At 44.3% G+C, this 16,341-nt stretch overlaps 1 protein-coding gene across 1 annotated transcript in view; it reads left to right on the plus strand.

Annotated features, from left to right (window-relative positions):
• The window catches only part of Nsg2 (neuronal vesicle trafficking associated 2), a 60,698-nt gene that overhangs the window by 14,151 nt on the left and 30,206 nt on the right, over positions 1-16,341 (plus strand). The window contains exon 3 of the mRNA XM_008850782.3: positions 1,563-1,646. Within this exon, the coding sequence (XP_008849004.1) occupies positions 1,563-1,646 (84 nt within the window). The remainder of the gene's footprint in view (positions 1-1,562; positions 1,647-16,341) is intronic.

Raw genomic sequence — 16,341 nt, forward strand, 5'->3', positions numbered from 1 at the left:
TGTAGCATTTGGCAATAATTACAAATGTCCTGTCAAGCTGCTTCTTCTCCCACTTGGCCTGCACCATGATGTGAGTTCCATGAATGCCCTGTGATGTGGATGGCATATCTTGGTAAGATACACTGAAAAAATAGACTTTGGTAAAATAAGACGATATAATAGACTCAATAGATTTCCACATTTTTTTTCCTTGCACAAGTCCCTGAATTGTATTAAATTTAAGAACATATGCAAGAGATTAGCTAACATGTTATTCATCATAACTCTTTTCCTTAACCCAAATTATGGAAATGACTTAAACATTTAGCTATCGAAGGTCAGCTGCAGGCCCAGCAATATGGCTCAGTGGGTAAAGGTGCTTGCCACTGAAACCTGAGTTTGAGCCACTGGACTCATAAGGTAGAATTAGAGAACTGACTCCTACAAGCTGTCCACTGACCTGCACATGCATACTGGCATGTTCCCTCTAAAATAAATAAATAAGTGTAATAAAATAAATTTAAAAGAGCAATTGTGGCATGCTTATATAGCTTAACCTTCTACATCAAAAGTCAAAATGCTGTCTTCGGAGCTTGGGGCAGCCATTGCAAACATGATCTTACAGTAGCTGTGGTTAGCAGTACTGGGCCTGCTCAAGTCTGGGCCTGTCAACAGTCAGTCATGGACTGGGGAGGGGCTCATGGGGCCCTACCCCTCCCTGCTGAGCTCTTGGCTACTGGTGGGATTCTGGGGGAGGGACAGTCCTTGTCCTCGGTTGTGTTAATCCCACGAGGCTCCAATGGATAGTTCCAAACCTGTGGCCATACAGATGGTCCTGGTTAAAATCAGTGGGTCACAGAATAAAACAAAAAAACATGAATGTGAGAAAGGGACCCACAGGAAGGAAGGGGGATGACAGGGGTGGGAGGGAGATAAGAGGGGGGGGTGAGAGTAAATGGAATGGACTATAGAGGTATATGAAATTGTCAAAGATCAAATTTAATCAAAAGAAAATAGTTTAAGCAATTTGTTGAAAATTTCCCTCTCACTTCATTTCTGTAACAGTTGATATTTGGCTGTCCTTTTTATAATACAAAGTGAGAACTTACCCTACCATTGTGTTGCTCAGTGGTAGGGCACTTGCTGAGTAGATGCTTGACTCTGGGTTAAACACACACACACACACACACACACACACACACACACACACACAAAAAAAAAACTGTATATTTGTTTACATTGGAAATTAGAAACTGGAGAAGAACACAGGGTGGTATGGTAAAGGTAGGCTATAAACCTGACCATGATATGTGAATCTACATCATCAAAACAGGATATGCATTTTCCTAGACAGAAAACACTCATAATGCACAAACACCTAGGAAGGTGTAATCCACATTATCACCAGTGTTTTTTGGAACAGGGAAGTGTTACGGGTCATTTGAACTTTTTTGTGTGTGTTTGGGAGAGGGGCCCTTTGTTTCCTCATCTCTATGCAATGGATATTAAATTCTAGTTGCCAGGGAAAGGGAAAGGGAAACGCTTAGATCTCTGCATGCACTAACACTGGCCAAACATTTCAGGTTATCGTCAAGACAAGAACAGAGTACCAGCCGGAGCAGAGGAACAAAGGGAAGTTCCGGGTGCCGAAGATTGCGGAATTTACGGTCAGTTTCTTGGTTGGGTGGCAAGTAGAGGAAAGGTGGCACTTAGTGGTGGTACAGAGACACTGTGGAGTGGGAAAGTGATACAGGCTATTTCTGGAGGATTTCTCAAAGCCACACTGTCCCCATGGCTGAGGTTAATCACATGATCTCAGAATGTCCTGACGAATTTGATAATTGACAAATGTCGGCTACCCTCACTTTTCCTGTCCTCTTCTGGCTTTTTCATCACAGTCTTCTGAAACCCTGACAGAAATGTATGAAGAGACTCAAATTTTAGAACAGCTAATAGCTGTTCTAAATAACATACAAGGCCAAAGGACAGAAAAGCTGACTTTTTGGTGGAACAAGCCTCATGGTTACTTCTGTTTCTTGGTGAGGGTCACTAGAAGGATTGGCAAGTGTCCATTCCTGGCAGTGAGGGATTTCATGACAGAGCTGTGACGTGTGCTCTGTAAGGATGAAGGGAGAAGCTGAGGTTAGTGCCTAGGGATCCACTTAGGAGCTGAGGCAGGGGAGGGGGCCAGTGTTCAGCAGGCACAAAACAAGGGTGCTGGGGACCGAGGACAGCATGGCTTATACAAAGGCCCAAAGGCTTAGGGATGCCAGCGCTGGTAGGAATAATGGCTGTTAGGCTGGGCTCTAGGAGATAATGGGGAGAAAAGAGTAAGTCAGGAGAAGTGGGCAGGATGTGGACAGTTCTAAGTCTTGTAGGCTGTATGGATGGATCGTGGGTTGTATGCTAACAGCAACAGGAAGCCTCTGAAGCCTGGGGAAAAGTCATATTATGTTTTACATGGCTAATGGGGTGTTGGAGGGCAAGAGGGAAGAGGAAATAGATACTGTGATTGTCCAAGTAAAACTCAGCTGTGGTCCAGACAAGGCTCATGAGTGGATAGAGAAAGGCAGACTCATTTAGGAGGCAAAATTGGCCACAGGGACAGGAGGACAAGAGGTTCTGTGGGTAGACATTGGGAACAGGCTGGATGTGTTTGAGCCTTATTTCCTCTTTATGTTACCCATTAGCCACAAGCAGATCACTAAACCTTATTTCTCAAATGGAGATAGTAGTCCAGTTGCTATGAAGCTGTGTATATAGAACACGCAAAAACCACTGAAATCTGAGCAGAAGGAGCTGCAGAAGGAGCTGTTCTGTGCTGACTGTGACTGTGAGCGTGAAAGCAAATGCTGCCTTGGTTGGTTATCTGGGGCCTGGAGAGGTCCACAGATGAACAGATTGGCTGCTCTCTGCCCTTGGTGATCTTTCTCTGCACTGAATCTGTATTTGAGTGTCTGGGTGTGTGAGCCTCCCTTTCAGGAGGTAGAGGCTGTTCGTTTCTTATCACTTCAGCTTCTACTGCACAATGTGGACCCAGTGAATGTGGGCCTGGCTGCAGCTACACACAGCACCCTAGGAAAAAGCACAGAGGTCTGAGGGGAAGCTGGGGACCTTGGTGATGATGTGGGTACATCAGGCCATGGGGTAAAATTGACTTGTCCTGGCAGCATATGCCCAGAGTCACATGCAAGAATATTTACTGTAGTACTATTATCAAATTGAAGTATTTAACAAGACTTTCAACAGCTTTCTCCTGAATCCATAAATAAAACCACATCTCTGTGATAGACTATTTTATAATTTCTTAAAGAATCACCTTTTCCGTGCCAGGCATGGTGGGTGTGGTAGACATGGTGGTGGACACCTTTAATCTCAACACTCAAGAAGCAGAAGCAGGCAGATCTCTGTGAGTCTGAGGCCAGCCTGGTCTACATAGTGAGTTCCAGCATAGCCAGGGCTATATAGTGAGATCCTATCTCAAAAAGGAAAAAAAAAGAAACTTTTTCAGGCCAATGAGATGGCTCAGCATTTGATCCCTGGAACCTACAAAAAGATGAAAGGAGGGAACCAGTTCCAAAAAGCTGTCCTCTGACCTCCAATATATGTGTTGTGGAACATGCAACCCCTCCCCCATCACACACACACACCACACACACACACACACACACACACACACACACACACACACACACACACTGGGAGTGGGAGTGGAAGTCTATACCCTGTGGATAAGAAGGAACTGGTACAATCTTGTTTCTCAAAGGGGAACTGTGGCTCAGAGACATGATCCAAGCTGCTCACGCAGCTACACAGTATCAACATCAGAGCTGGGCCATCCGGCCTTGCTATCCAGTCATGCTGCTACAGCAGATAACTGCCAGATAGAGCACAAATGGGTCGGCTAAGAGAATAAAAAGGAGCAGCTCTGCCAAGGTCCAGGCCTCTGGAAGGCTTCTCCTGCAGTTTAGCCCAGTTGGCCCTTGTAGTCTGCAGAGATGGAAGAGGCTTGTGTTTCCTTGGCGGCCCTTTGTCAGCACTGACAGTCCTGTGTGGGTGGAGAAGAGCCTTGCCTTTTGGAACAAAAAAAGGGGAAGGAATGAAGCAAATTCTCATTTGCTTATGTAAAGCTTGAAGTGTTAATTAGCCTGGTTTTCAGCTTTCTTCTGAGAGCTCCCTCTGGGCTGTGGAGAGGATGCATCTGCTAGCTGGAGGGTGCTGTGGAAGGAGGGGGAGGACGGTGTGTGGTAATTAAGAGTCTAAGGGTCTTCCATGAGTCAGATCACAGGGGCTCGGGTATCCATGGAGCTTGTTGTGGGAGCAGAATCACAAAACTTATTTCTGCTGGAAAAAGGGGGTTGAAAAAAATCCATTCCTTAGACTGGGTGGTAGGGGCACCTTCTAGGGAGGCAAGAGTCTGGAAAGATGCACTGAGGAGAGTCTAAAAGCCATGGGAGGCAGTCTTGCCATCCTTGGATGTAATGAATGTGTAAAAATGTGTCTGGAGCTAAAGATGGAGATTTCATCTGGAGAAGCTGGCCTGGAAGTCAGCATTTACAGTTAGCCTTAGAGAGCTTGGTGCCAGTCAAAGGTTGCCCAGGGCTGCGATAACCTTGAGAACAACAAAGATGTGGCCTCAGTTACCATAGTTCCTTCATGGAGCTGGAACAGCTCCTGATTTCAGGTTTTAAAATTATCTGAAGAGAGCAATTCTAGCAATTATGGGATGGGAGAGAAAGGGAGAAGCTCCTAAAACTGACTTTGCTGGGGAAGGTACAGCTGCTCTGAAAGTGCTGGTGCTATGGAAAGGGCTGGGTAGGGTGGATGGCTTTAGTGCTGCAGGGGTGCTAGTGCCATGGAAGGTGGTGGTGTATTTGGAAGAACTGGCACTACAGAAAGAAAGTAGTGTTGGTCTGGAGTGTGTTGGTGCCATGGAAGTAGCTGGTGCTATATCAGGCACTGGTTCCAATGAAGAATTTTGGTGCTATAGAGGATGCCGGTGGAATAGAAGGTGGTGATGCTTTGGATTTCTGGAAGGTCCTGATGTTATAGATGGCATACTAGTGGTATAGAAGGTACTGGTGCTGTGGAGATGACGGCAATGTGGAAGGCACTTCTGCTGTTGAGATTTCTGGTGCCATGGAGAATATGGTGCTATAGAGATATTGGTGCTGCTGAAGATGTTCCTGCTGTGGAAGATTCTGGTGCTGTGGAAGGCGGCAGTACTTTAGAAAGTACTGCTGTTATAGCAGGTGTTGATGCTATGGAAAGTTTTGCTCCTGTGAAGATGCTGACAACGTGGAAGCGTTAGGTAGGGAGAACACTGGTATGATGGAAGGTGCTAATGGTATGGAGGGCACTGGTACCATGAATGGTGCTAGTTCTGTGGATGGCTGTGGTGTCGTGGAAGGTTAATGTGCTCGGGAGAGTACCAGTGGTGTAGAGAGTGCTGGTGCTGTAGAGGTGCTGGTTAGAAGTGCTAACAGTATGGAAGGTGGCATCGCTATGTGAGGTGCCTGTGTGCCAAGGCCTACTTGTCCCAGAACTGGCTCATTAGTGGAATTGAGTGTTACATTTGAAAACCATTGGGCTAAGGGCTTGAGGGACATTCAGAGCATCACTGGGGCTTTGAGGCTGGACTCATCTAAGAGTCTCAGTCTACGGCTTTGGGAAATCACTTTGCCTTTCTGGTATCCAAGTCCTCATTGTTCAAAACAGGGCCCAATCTTGAGATAACAAAGTTTCTTGTGTGCTCTAGGTGCTTAATAAATAATCATTGGTTTCCTCCCTTTGATTCTTAGCTGCCTAATAAGCTGGATTTGTCTGCTGGTTGAACTCTGAGCCTTCCTTTCTTTTCCTATGGAGATGTGACTGTGAGATCTGGAGGAACCATTAAAGGTTGTAGCCAGTTCAATGTCAGGATTCACAGGTGACCTCTGGTTCTTAACAGTCACCTCTAGAGCTATGTCTCTGCCTAAGTGTGGACTATTTTTTAATGGTCTTTATTAAATTTGCTCTTTGATGATTTCATAAACATATGTAGTACATTCTGTTTACCGTCATCCTCACTCTATCATCTCCCCTACCCCTGTCATCCCCCGTCCTTCCTTCCAGTCCTATGCAATCATGATTTCACAGTGGAACTGTCAGCATTTAATTGTAGATTAAGGATAGATCCACATGGCACATGATCTTCCCCTCTCTGCTGAACTATGGGTTACTATTCTGGGCGAGGGGCATATATTCTCTTTGGTTGTTTACCCACTGATGAACTCACCGTGTTCCAAACCCACAGTCACACCAACAGTGGGTCACAAAATGAAACAGAAAGATGGGGTTTTGTAGGCTATTTTTCAACACACTAGTTCTAAGATGAATAATCATGATGTGCGAAAATACTTCTTTAGCCATTCTTTCTTCCAACAATCCTATGACCTAGTTACTCTTACTGTTTCACTTTTACAAGTGAGAAAAATGATGCTCAGAGAAGTCAAGGGACTTCTCAGTGTTGCTCAGTCAGGGGATGTCAGACAAAGTAACCAGCTTGTGGTGCTGTATTTCCCTATGTCTGCCAATCCCTGTTCCATCCTGCATGGTCCTAGCCCAGTCCTAGCATACCTGTCTTCTTCCTTTTCTTTTCCCCTTTCTTTCTTTGTTTTTGTCTTTCTGCGCTGTATATAAGACACATTCCTGGACGACACAAGGGTGGTTAAGAAAGCAGGGCACTCTCAGTGCTGGACAGTTCCTGCAGCGCCACCTCCTGTGGGAGCCTATCTGAGTCTTCTTAGCCTGGTCCAGGGCCTGCTCTGGGCTCTGCACAGCCATGTTAGGCCTGTATTTCCACTCAATTCACCAGCACACCCAACACTTGCAGCCTATTGTCTCTGATCTAGAAAAAATGAATGGCTTTCTTCTGTTTCTAGTTCCCAGCACAGGGAAAGGCATGAGGTGATTGGTGGCTCACAGTGTGGGCCCAGTCTTCTGGAATGGTCTCCCAGTTTCCTTGCTGGGCTCATGCCCTGATTCAGGATTCAGACATGGCTCCATTGGCTCCAATCTAAGCAGGCTTTGCTAGGAGAGTATTTAAAGCACCTTGGGAAAGATCATGGAATGCCTATAGGCCAGGTTCAGAGCTCAGTCCAGTAAGGAGAAGCCAGAGTGGTGGTCAGATTCAACAACCCTGTCAGGCTGATGAGTACATTAACAATGAGGTGGGGAATTAGAGGTAAGAGTGCTAGTCCTTTTTAAAGGACCAGTTATAGGGGCTGGTTCAGTGGCTAAGAGCACTGGCTGCTCTTGCAGAGGACCCACAACCATCTGTAACTCCAGTTCCAGGGCATCTCACAACTTTTCTGATCTCTAAGGGCATTGTACCACATGGATGCACTTACATGCATGCAGGCAGTACGCTCATAGAAATAATAATTAATAAAATATTTTAGAAGTAATTTTTAGAAATCAAACAACCACAACAAACAAATAAAAATAGAGATAAAACTTCCCCAGTAGACAGTTCAGACCTAAACACACTTGATGTTGCTTTTCTACTCAGCTTTGGCTTTCTACCCTTTTCCCAACACTGACTGGCACTTTCTGTATACTATCCCATACAGAAAGGCTGCTCTGGGTTGTACTCACACAGACCAGGCTGCATGTTCAGAGGAAATACAGCTCAGAGAAGCAAAGCAATTTACCCTGAGCCACACTGAGAGGCTATGAATCTGGGATGCCCTCCCAGGTCCTATGACTGGTTGGTGCACTCTGCCCCTGGGAGTCCGGTGCTGGAGAAGGCTGCTCATAGGAAACTGTGGCTGACTGGAAGGGAAGCCCCAGCCACATGGTACTAGCTCTTGGGGTGTGCTGCCAAGCTGCCTCATCTTTCAGCTGTTCCATTTTCTTCCATAGCACAAAGCCCAGTGATGGGGTCTTGGCATTTGGCCTCAGATCTCAACCCCTCTCACCTTCCCTCCAACACCAACAGGGTAGGAGGACATGGAGAAACAGCAGAACTAGCCTCCCTGTACCAGTCTCGGTATCCCTCCTGAAAGCCCACAGCACCTGCCCTTTCTGAATTCCCGCTCTGCAGCCCTCTGTTCCTTCTCCTCCCTGGCTCCTCGGCCCCCACTCTCAGTCTCCTCCAGGCTAGTCTCACTGCCCCACTGTGCCCTCCTCATCTTCACATCCCAAGAACCTTGCCAGAACTTCACCAGCCTAGACACTCAAAGATATCCTGGAGCAAACAAACAAACAAACAAAACCACCTGTGCTGACTGAGGAACTCCACATTGATTACGCTGCAGCATTGATTGGCAGTTTCATTTTCAGCATCTTTATTTTTTAAAAATGGGCCTTATCTGTCCCCCAAGCTTCTCCCTGATGACACAGTCTTCTTTCTGACTCCAGTTTCTCGGAGGTGAGGTCTCATTTACAGCATTGTCATTTGCTTCTACCAATTTTTCATCAAAACCCCAGAGACTGCCTTCCGTTGGTGGGATTCTAATATTTGCTGACAGCAGCAACGGAAGATAAAAGATCTTACTTTATCTGTTGTCTTGGTTTTTATTGCTACCTTTTTTTTTAATTTTGAGGAAAATTTTTAAGTAAAGTATTAAAAACACTGTTGGGCTTGGAACAGAGTCATTATCTGGCACAGAAAGAATTTGCATGTGAGGACGTCTTGGTGGAGAAAGGCTGCCATAATATTGAAAGTTCCTTACTTCACTTCTAGCAAGAGTTTCATGGACAATTAGAATAATGATGCTGCCTCTGTCTTTGGCTGGCTGCTTCCTCTTGGTTTGATGAGTGTATTATTAGAGTCACCTTCAAGAATCCATGCTATTATTAGAGAATTGAAAAGTACATATTTTGTTTTGTGTTTTTTTTTTGGCTGGGTGTGGTGATGCTTGTGGTTAACCCCAGCACTCGGGAGGCAGAGGCAGGCAGATCTCTGAATTCAAGGCCACCCTGGTCTACATAGTGAGTTCTAGGACAGCTGGGGTTATAGAGAGACCCTGTTTCAAAAAGACCAACAACAACAAAAAAGTGCATATGTTTTTTTAAAACAAAATATTTCCCAGAGAGAGAAAATACATGGTTTCTGTCTTCTGAGGAATGGGTCAGTTTGGGTGAGGGGTGGGAGAGCCAATGGCCCCAAAGCCCTGTGCCTTGGTGGGTTTTATTGTGTGTTTCTCAATCTCACGGATTCAAACAAAGCCTGGTAAAGAAACACTGTGATCAGAGAAGGTACTTACTAATCAATCTAGGAGAGGACAACTCAGAGCCTTGTGACTGTTCGTATTTCTTTGGGACTTGTGCAGTGGGGAGCTGGAGTCAATTCCCACCCACTCCTGAGAGATGCTTGTTCAGAGCTTGCAAGCCAGTTGTTAAACTGTGGGAAATTTAAAAGCAGAGGTGGTGGGAGTCTTTACAGCAGCTAAGTCAGCGGCCGCTGTAGTTAGTTGTCACCTTTCTCTGCCAAGAGCTGGTTTACTCAGACACCATTGTGTGGAAGGCAGCATACAGAGTGGGAGACGCCTAGGGGGAGGGTGATACCTTGGGTTTATGTGAACTAAGGCATCTTACCCACGCCTGTGTTTCCCAGATGTAAAGTGGGATTTTGATGCCTGGATTATAGGTGTGCGCTATGCTTCATACGTGGGCATTTCCAGGGAGTTGGTCCTTGTGCTAGATGAAATGCAGCCTCCGTGTTGGGTGTCAGGGGAAGCCTGGGCCCCTTGTCTCAAGGGATTCTCCCTTGCTGACCCTGGGACTCTTCATCTCTGTTGCAGCTCTCCACCTGGGATGAGCAAAGTCAGAGTAAATCATCAGATTACCTTTTTGCTTGGGGAAGTCTTGAAGGCTTCCTCCTTCCTACTGGCAACCATGGGAAGTCCTCAGCACTGTGTGGCAGGCTAGTCCACAGCTGTTCCCCACCGTCAGCTTCCTTCTGCTCCTCTGCCTCAGCCTGTGCTCTCTGCGCCCCAGGCTCTCACAGTTTCACAGCACGGAAGCTCCAGAAGCTCCGCACCTTCAACTCTTTGCCCATGTGGTTTCCTCTGCCTCTTGCACCATCCTGTGTTTGCTCCCTGGTGACCCAGCCCAGATCCTCCCCGTGCCCCCCTTCATTTGTTCTTGATTCTGTAAGTCCCCCTATCATGGGCGGGAGGGGGTGCGGCCTAGGGTGGTAGCACATTTGCCTCTGTGCCCACACTTCTTCCTGCCCTGAAGTGGCACCTAGACTTCCCTAGAGTTCCTTGCTATTTTGGCTGGATTGCTGAGAGTAGTCCTGGAGGTGGGGGTGACAGAAGCTTCCTCATACCTTTGGTGGGGTAGTACAAGGATGATGCTCACAGAGGGTTGAACGTTTCAATTATTACTACTTATGATTAATAATAGCAACTTCATTTGCTTGAACTTCCATGAATGCCAGTACTTTGCTAATTACGTTTCACTTTGTATTTACTGCAGCTCTGGAAGTAGGCCTCCTCTTGTACAGATGAGAAAGCTGAGCATCAAAATGGGGAAGGAAGGTAGCCAGAGTCATGCAGCTAGTAAGGGACAGAGACAGGCTTTTCTGACCTAGAGAGGTGTGTGTCCAGGTGTGTTCACATGTGTGTGCATATACACAAGCACACTTTTGTCACTATTATCTCCCAAATTAGGAAACCATGCACATTTGAGGAATGGCCTAAATTAAACCAAACTAAAATGGTTGCCAGATTACTCAAATTTTAATTGCATATCCCTGTTATTTTTTTAGTCATTATGTCAACTTTATTGTGTTTTCTTTCTTCCTTTGACTACATTGTTTAGCTAAATCCTGAAATGAATTGGTCCAAAAGAAAAAAGAAGCAAATACCCTCTGGGGAGCAGTGCCATTTTCCTTAAGGCTTGTCATCCATCCTGCTTCCTGATCTCACAAGATGGAAGGGTCCGCCTCCTGACTTTCTGGGTCTCTGGGCCTCTGCTGCTGTAATGAGAGACTCTATCAAATGAGATTTGGTTGTTTTGTTTCAAGTGTATGATGTTTAAGCTCCTGGAACTGTCAAGGGAGGACAGGCCTTAGCAAAGTAACTACATGTGCAGCTTGTTGCCACCATGTTCTGTAATTATAGGAAAGCTAGTTGTCATGACAGCTACCATGAGACCTAGCTTTCTCTTGCAGATGCTGACAATCCACAGGTCTGTGATCTGAGCAAGTGGGAGGGAGTTTCTCTGAGGGATCCATCATTCATCTAGATGATCATTCTTACATTCTAATTCTCTGCATGTGGAATTAAGTTTCACTGAGGCCCTGGTTCAAATGTTAGTTCTGTAACTCATTGGCTGTGTGGCCATGGGCAAATCACGTTCCCTCTAGGAGCTTTCGTTTCCCTCTTATGTAAAATGGGGACATCAAGATCCACTTTAGAGACTGTCAGTACTAATCATGTGTATGGTGTGGGCACAATCCTTGGTCCCTGATCTGTTTCAGGTGTTGTCTCCTTAACCTCTCAAACTTGAACAAGTGAAAATCGAGGGTTAGAAGTAGTGGATGGTGGATGTTTTACAAACTTTTAAAAGATTTTTATTATTAATTTTGATAGCAGTTATGCTACAAAGCCCAATTATTATACAGAAATTCTTGTTTGAATCATGTCTAAGATGAGAGAGGGAGAGAGAAAGGGAAAAAAGAATGGAAGAGAAAAAAAAGAGAACATAAATGTCCGTTCAGTTAGGTGAAAGTGACTGAATTTTTTTCTTCCATTGCATTTCCTTGAAACTTAGAAATAAATTTCTAATCTCTAAAACAAAAAAAATATCATCTCTAAATTGGGAAAACTATTTTTGGTATCAGTCTTTTAGATTTCTCATCTATAAAACTGATGGTTGCATGTGTTAAACTCCCGGGGTGTTTGCTGTGATGTGTTAGGACAGTGGTTCTAACCAGGGATGGTTTTGTTCTTGGGTGACCCTTTGGAAATGCTTGGAGAAATTTTGGCTGTTACAGCTGGATGTTTATGTATTACTAGCATATAGTGAAAGAGGTCAAGGATGCTGGTAAACATCCCATAATGCACAGCACCATCCTCTACCACAAAAAAAAATTATCACCCACAAAATGTCAGCAGTGCCCTGGCTGAGAAAACTTGGTCTAGAACTGGTATGAGAACAGGAATCACACCAGTCCGGCCCCAGAGGTAAAGTGGACTTTCTCAGTTTCTCGTTCTGATTTTTGCCATCTTCAACAGCTTTAAAGCCTATGGGGGAAAATTAGTAAGTCAGGCTTGGTGGTTCATACAATTCCAACATGAAGAAACTGAGGCATGATGATCAAGAGTTCAAGGCCAGTATAGGCCACATAACTTGAGAGAGAGAGAGAGAGAGAGAGAGAGAGAGAGAGAGAGAGAGGAAGGAAGGAAGGAAGGAAGGAAGGAAGGAAGGAAGGGAGGGAGGGCAAAAAATCTCCTGCAAGGACTGAGGATGTTGCTCAACAGGAGAGCATTTACCTAGCAGGGTCCTGGGCGCTGGGTTCAAACTCAACCACTGCAAAACAATAGCAGCTGCAGCAATAGCAAAACCATAGTGATGACAGTATCAGGGAGGTCACTCTAGGCTACAGGGGCTTAATAAGAACAGGACTTTGCAGGAGGCAGGAGCACGCTCTCCTTTGTTCTTTTCCAGGTTGCTGCCTAACTGTAATCGCACAAATGTGATTGTGTCATCCTCCAGAAAAATACACCAAACGCTTTTTCAGGTCCATAAATAGCCTTATTATTTTTCTATAAATGACCATATAAATAGGTCATGCATGTATTTCAACCACCTCCCAGTCATCTCCAGCTCCTCTTGGGTCTTAACCTCTATGGTAATGCAAAGCATGTCTTCCAAAAACGGTATATGATCTCTTCCTTCCCACTTAGACATTCCCGGGCTTTCTTTATGTTTAGGATAAAATCTGAACTGCTTAGTAGAGTATACATAGTCCTCAGAGACTACGTCTTGCTAATTTCTTCAGTCTCCTGCGTGCCTTCAGTTCTTCCCCCAAACTTAATTTACCATCGATCCAACACCCTCTGCCCTGTCCCGCCCTGGCTCTTCTCCTCACGCTTCCCTTCACCTGTGTCAGACATTTGCTCATCTTGCAGGACTGGCTCAGACATCTCCTAGGTGTGTACTGTCTTGTCATCCCCTCTTCTCTAACCCACTGGCAGGTTAAGACTGCTGGTTTCCTCCTTGGGATCTTACTCCCTGGCCCTGGCTTGCCACCTTACCTTCCTTCATCATTCTAGGCCACTTGGAGAACTCTCCAGGGCAGAAACTGCCCCTGATTCAGTGTTATGACCTGAGCGACTGCACACTGGAAACTTAAATAGGATAGGTAGTCAGTAATTTTTAAAAATTCTTTTTCTTCTTTTTATGTCTATTATATGTGGTATGCATGGTTGCATGTGTGTGAGGGTGCCTGTGCACATATATGTATGCGTGCATGTGGAAACCTGAGGTTGATGTCAGGAACCTTCTTCCAACACTCTTCCACCTTATTCTGTAAAGCAGGGTGTCTCAGCTTGCTGATAAGGTTAGTTTCACCAGCCAGCCTGCTCCTCGGTCCCATCTCTACCTCCCAAGGCTGGAATTACAGACAGACCACCACACCCACCAGGTATTTATGTGGGTTCTGAGAAGGATCCATACTGTGGTCCTCCTGCTTATGAGGCAAGTGCTTTAACCAGAGTCATCTTTCCAGCTTGTAAGTTTGCTTTTAAATAAGAGCTCTCTCTCTCTCTCTCTCTCTCTCTCTCTCTCTCTCTCTCTCTCTCTCTCTCTCTCTCTCTCTCTCTCTCTCTCTCTCTCTCTCTCTCTCTCTCTCTCTCTCTCTCTCTCTCTCTCTCTCTCTCTCTCTCTCAATTGTAACAGTACAGAGAAATGTTAGTCTCCCTTTTTCCCCCTCCATTATCCTTTGCACCTAAAATCTGCATTGTATAAGTCTGTGCTATTCAAATTGGAAGTTTTAGACACATGGCTATGTACATTTAGATTAATCAAAATGAAACTTGTTACTTTCCTTGTTGCTATGACAAAATACCTGACAAGAAGCAACTTAAGGGAGGAGGGGTTTAGTTCAGCTTATAGTTAGAGGAAATAGTCCATCACAGTGAGGACATCATGGTGACAGGGGCTTGAGGCATCCATACTCAGGAAGCAGAGGGCTGGTGCTTGGCCAGCTCTCCCCTTTTTATTCAGTGCAGGACCCCAGCCCAATGGAATGGTACTGCCTAACACAAATTTAGGGTGGGTCTTCCTACTCCTGTTAATCTAAAGAATCCTTCACAGACAAGCCCAAAGGCTTGTTTCCCAAATGATTCTATAGTCTATCAAGTTAACAATCAAGATTAATCATCATAATGAAGAAATTCAAAAATTTAATTCTATAGTCTTGAGCCACATTTGCAGAACTCAATAGCCACACGAGTCTAGGGCTCATCACACTGGAGAGCTCAGGTTTGAAGAACTCCATTGTCATCAGTGCAGTCATACAAAGCCACAGGGAAGGGAGCCATCCCCTGGGTCTCCCTCAGAGACATTTTCTGCATGACAATATTTGTATTTATATGAACATGTATATATTTGGTATCTTCCTTTATTTCCATTTCTTCACTTCATGCACATTCAACTGTTACTTGCTTTTTTCCCCTCTTGATAATTACCTCAGAGATTTTCTACATCAGCACATTGAGATCTTTTTTGTTCTTGTTAATTGCTATAGACTGAGGATGTTTCCTAATCTTGCTTAATTAAGCCACTATTGTTCTGGCTTTCAGTCTTCTACTACTAAAACCTGCAGTGAAGTTCCTTGTGTTTATGTCTTTATACACACATACACGCACACATACACGCACACACACACACATCTTTCATGTATTTACAGGTATGTTTATAGGGTTTGAGTCATACAAAGGTTGCCAGAGCATGTGTAAGTTCCTAATTTTAATAGACTTTTGCCAAATGTTCTCCCAATTTACGCTTCCTTTATGATGCCTAAAGATGAGATTCTTTCCACGTTGCCAGTACCAGCTTTTAATTAACTTTAAAATTTTTACCACTAGCATAGATAGAAAATGCTATTTTATCAATAGCATAGATAGAAATGATATTTTATTAAGTTTATATATCTTTCATTATTGGTGAAATTGAATTTCTTTCCATATTTTTTTTGCTAAATATGCATTAATTATACATGTTAATGAGGTTCAGTGTGATATTTCCATATACGTGTGTGTGTGTGTGTGTGTGTGTGTGTATGTGTGCATGCACGTGCTGATGGAATCCACTCTCTCTTTATCCACCCTCCCCAGATGTGGCTACTACACTAACTGACTTTCTTTTTCTAGTTCTCACTTTGCTTCTGCATATGAGGGAGAACAGGTAACACTTGTTTTTCTTTCAATGAGTTCCGTGAAATTTACAAATGACACGATTTCATTCTTCTTTATGGCTGGATAATACTCCTTTATGAATATGTGCCGTTTTCTTTTTGCACCCATGGCTAGGCACCTTGGTTAATTCTGTATTTTGATTCTGTAAGCAGCACTGTGACAAACACAGGCATGCAGCTCTCTCTTTAATGTGCCGGCTTCATTGCCTGAATCATATGGCACACCCACTTTTAGTTTACTCTTTTTTCTGTTCTCCATAGCTCTATTCATTTGGATTCTTACCAGCAGTATAAACAGCTTTATTTTCTTCACATTGGTGTTTGTTCTTTGTTGACTATGTGATATTCGGGTCTTGTCTGAAAGCTTCCTGTGTGGTTAGGCTTGCTGTAACTCCTTTTACTGATTTTCATCGCTGCTACCCAAAACTACGGACTTGATTTTTCTCAGTTGCCTCTAGCCTTTTGGTTTTGTTTATGGTTTAACATCTTTAAAAAAAAAATAATTTAGAATCTTTACTTTTGCTTTAACTCAAATTAATCTTAAACTTCAGAAAGTAAAAAGTAAACGTTGACACATTTCACTCTAAAACAACGAAGGCTTTCTTCCACCCTAAACTTGTGCTTTTTTTCTGGTGTTTTTATTATATAGTGTTTTATGATTTGATACATATAGAATTTGTCTCTGACTGAAGAGTGAGTTGGAACTTCAGTGCTGTTTGTGAATGACACTTTACTGTCTGAAGTCTTTCCCTCTCTACTTTGATGTGTGACCTGCCTCAGACATTGCATTTCCCTATATATTTGAGCTTGCTGCTGTTCTTTCTTTTCTTCCACTGGTCTGGCAATTATTTGTTATCATATACCAGTGCTTTTTGTTGTACCTCATCCACTGGACCCCAAAAAGACCACCGAGGACCCAACACACCAAAATGCAAAAGCAAAGGTTT

This window comes from Nannospalax galili, unplaced genomic scaffold (genome assembly GCF_000622305.1).
Source record: "Nannospalax galili isolate Female #2095 unplaced genomic scaffold, S.galili_v1.0 scaffold104, whole genome shotgun sequence".
NCBI classification, from domain to species: domain Eukaryota; kingdom Metazoa; phylum Chordata; class Mammalia; order Rodentia; family Spalacidae; genus Nannospalax; species Nannospalax galili.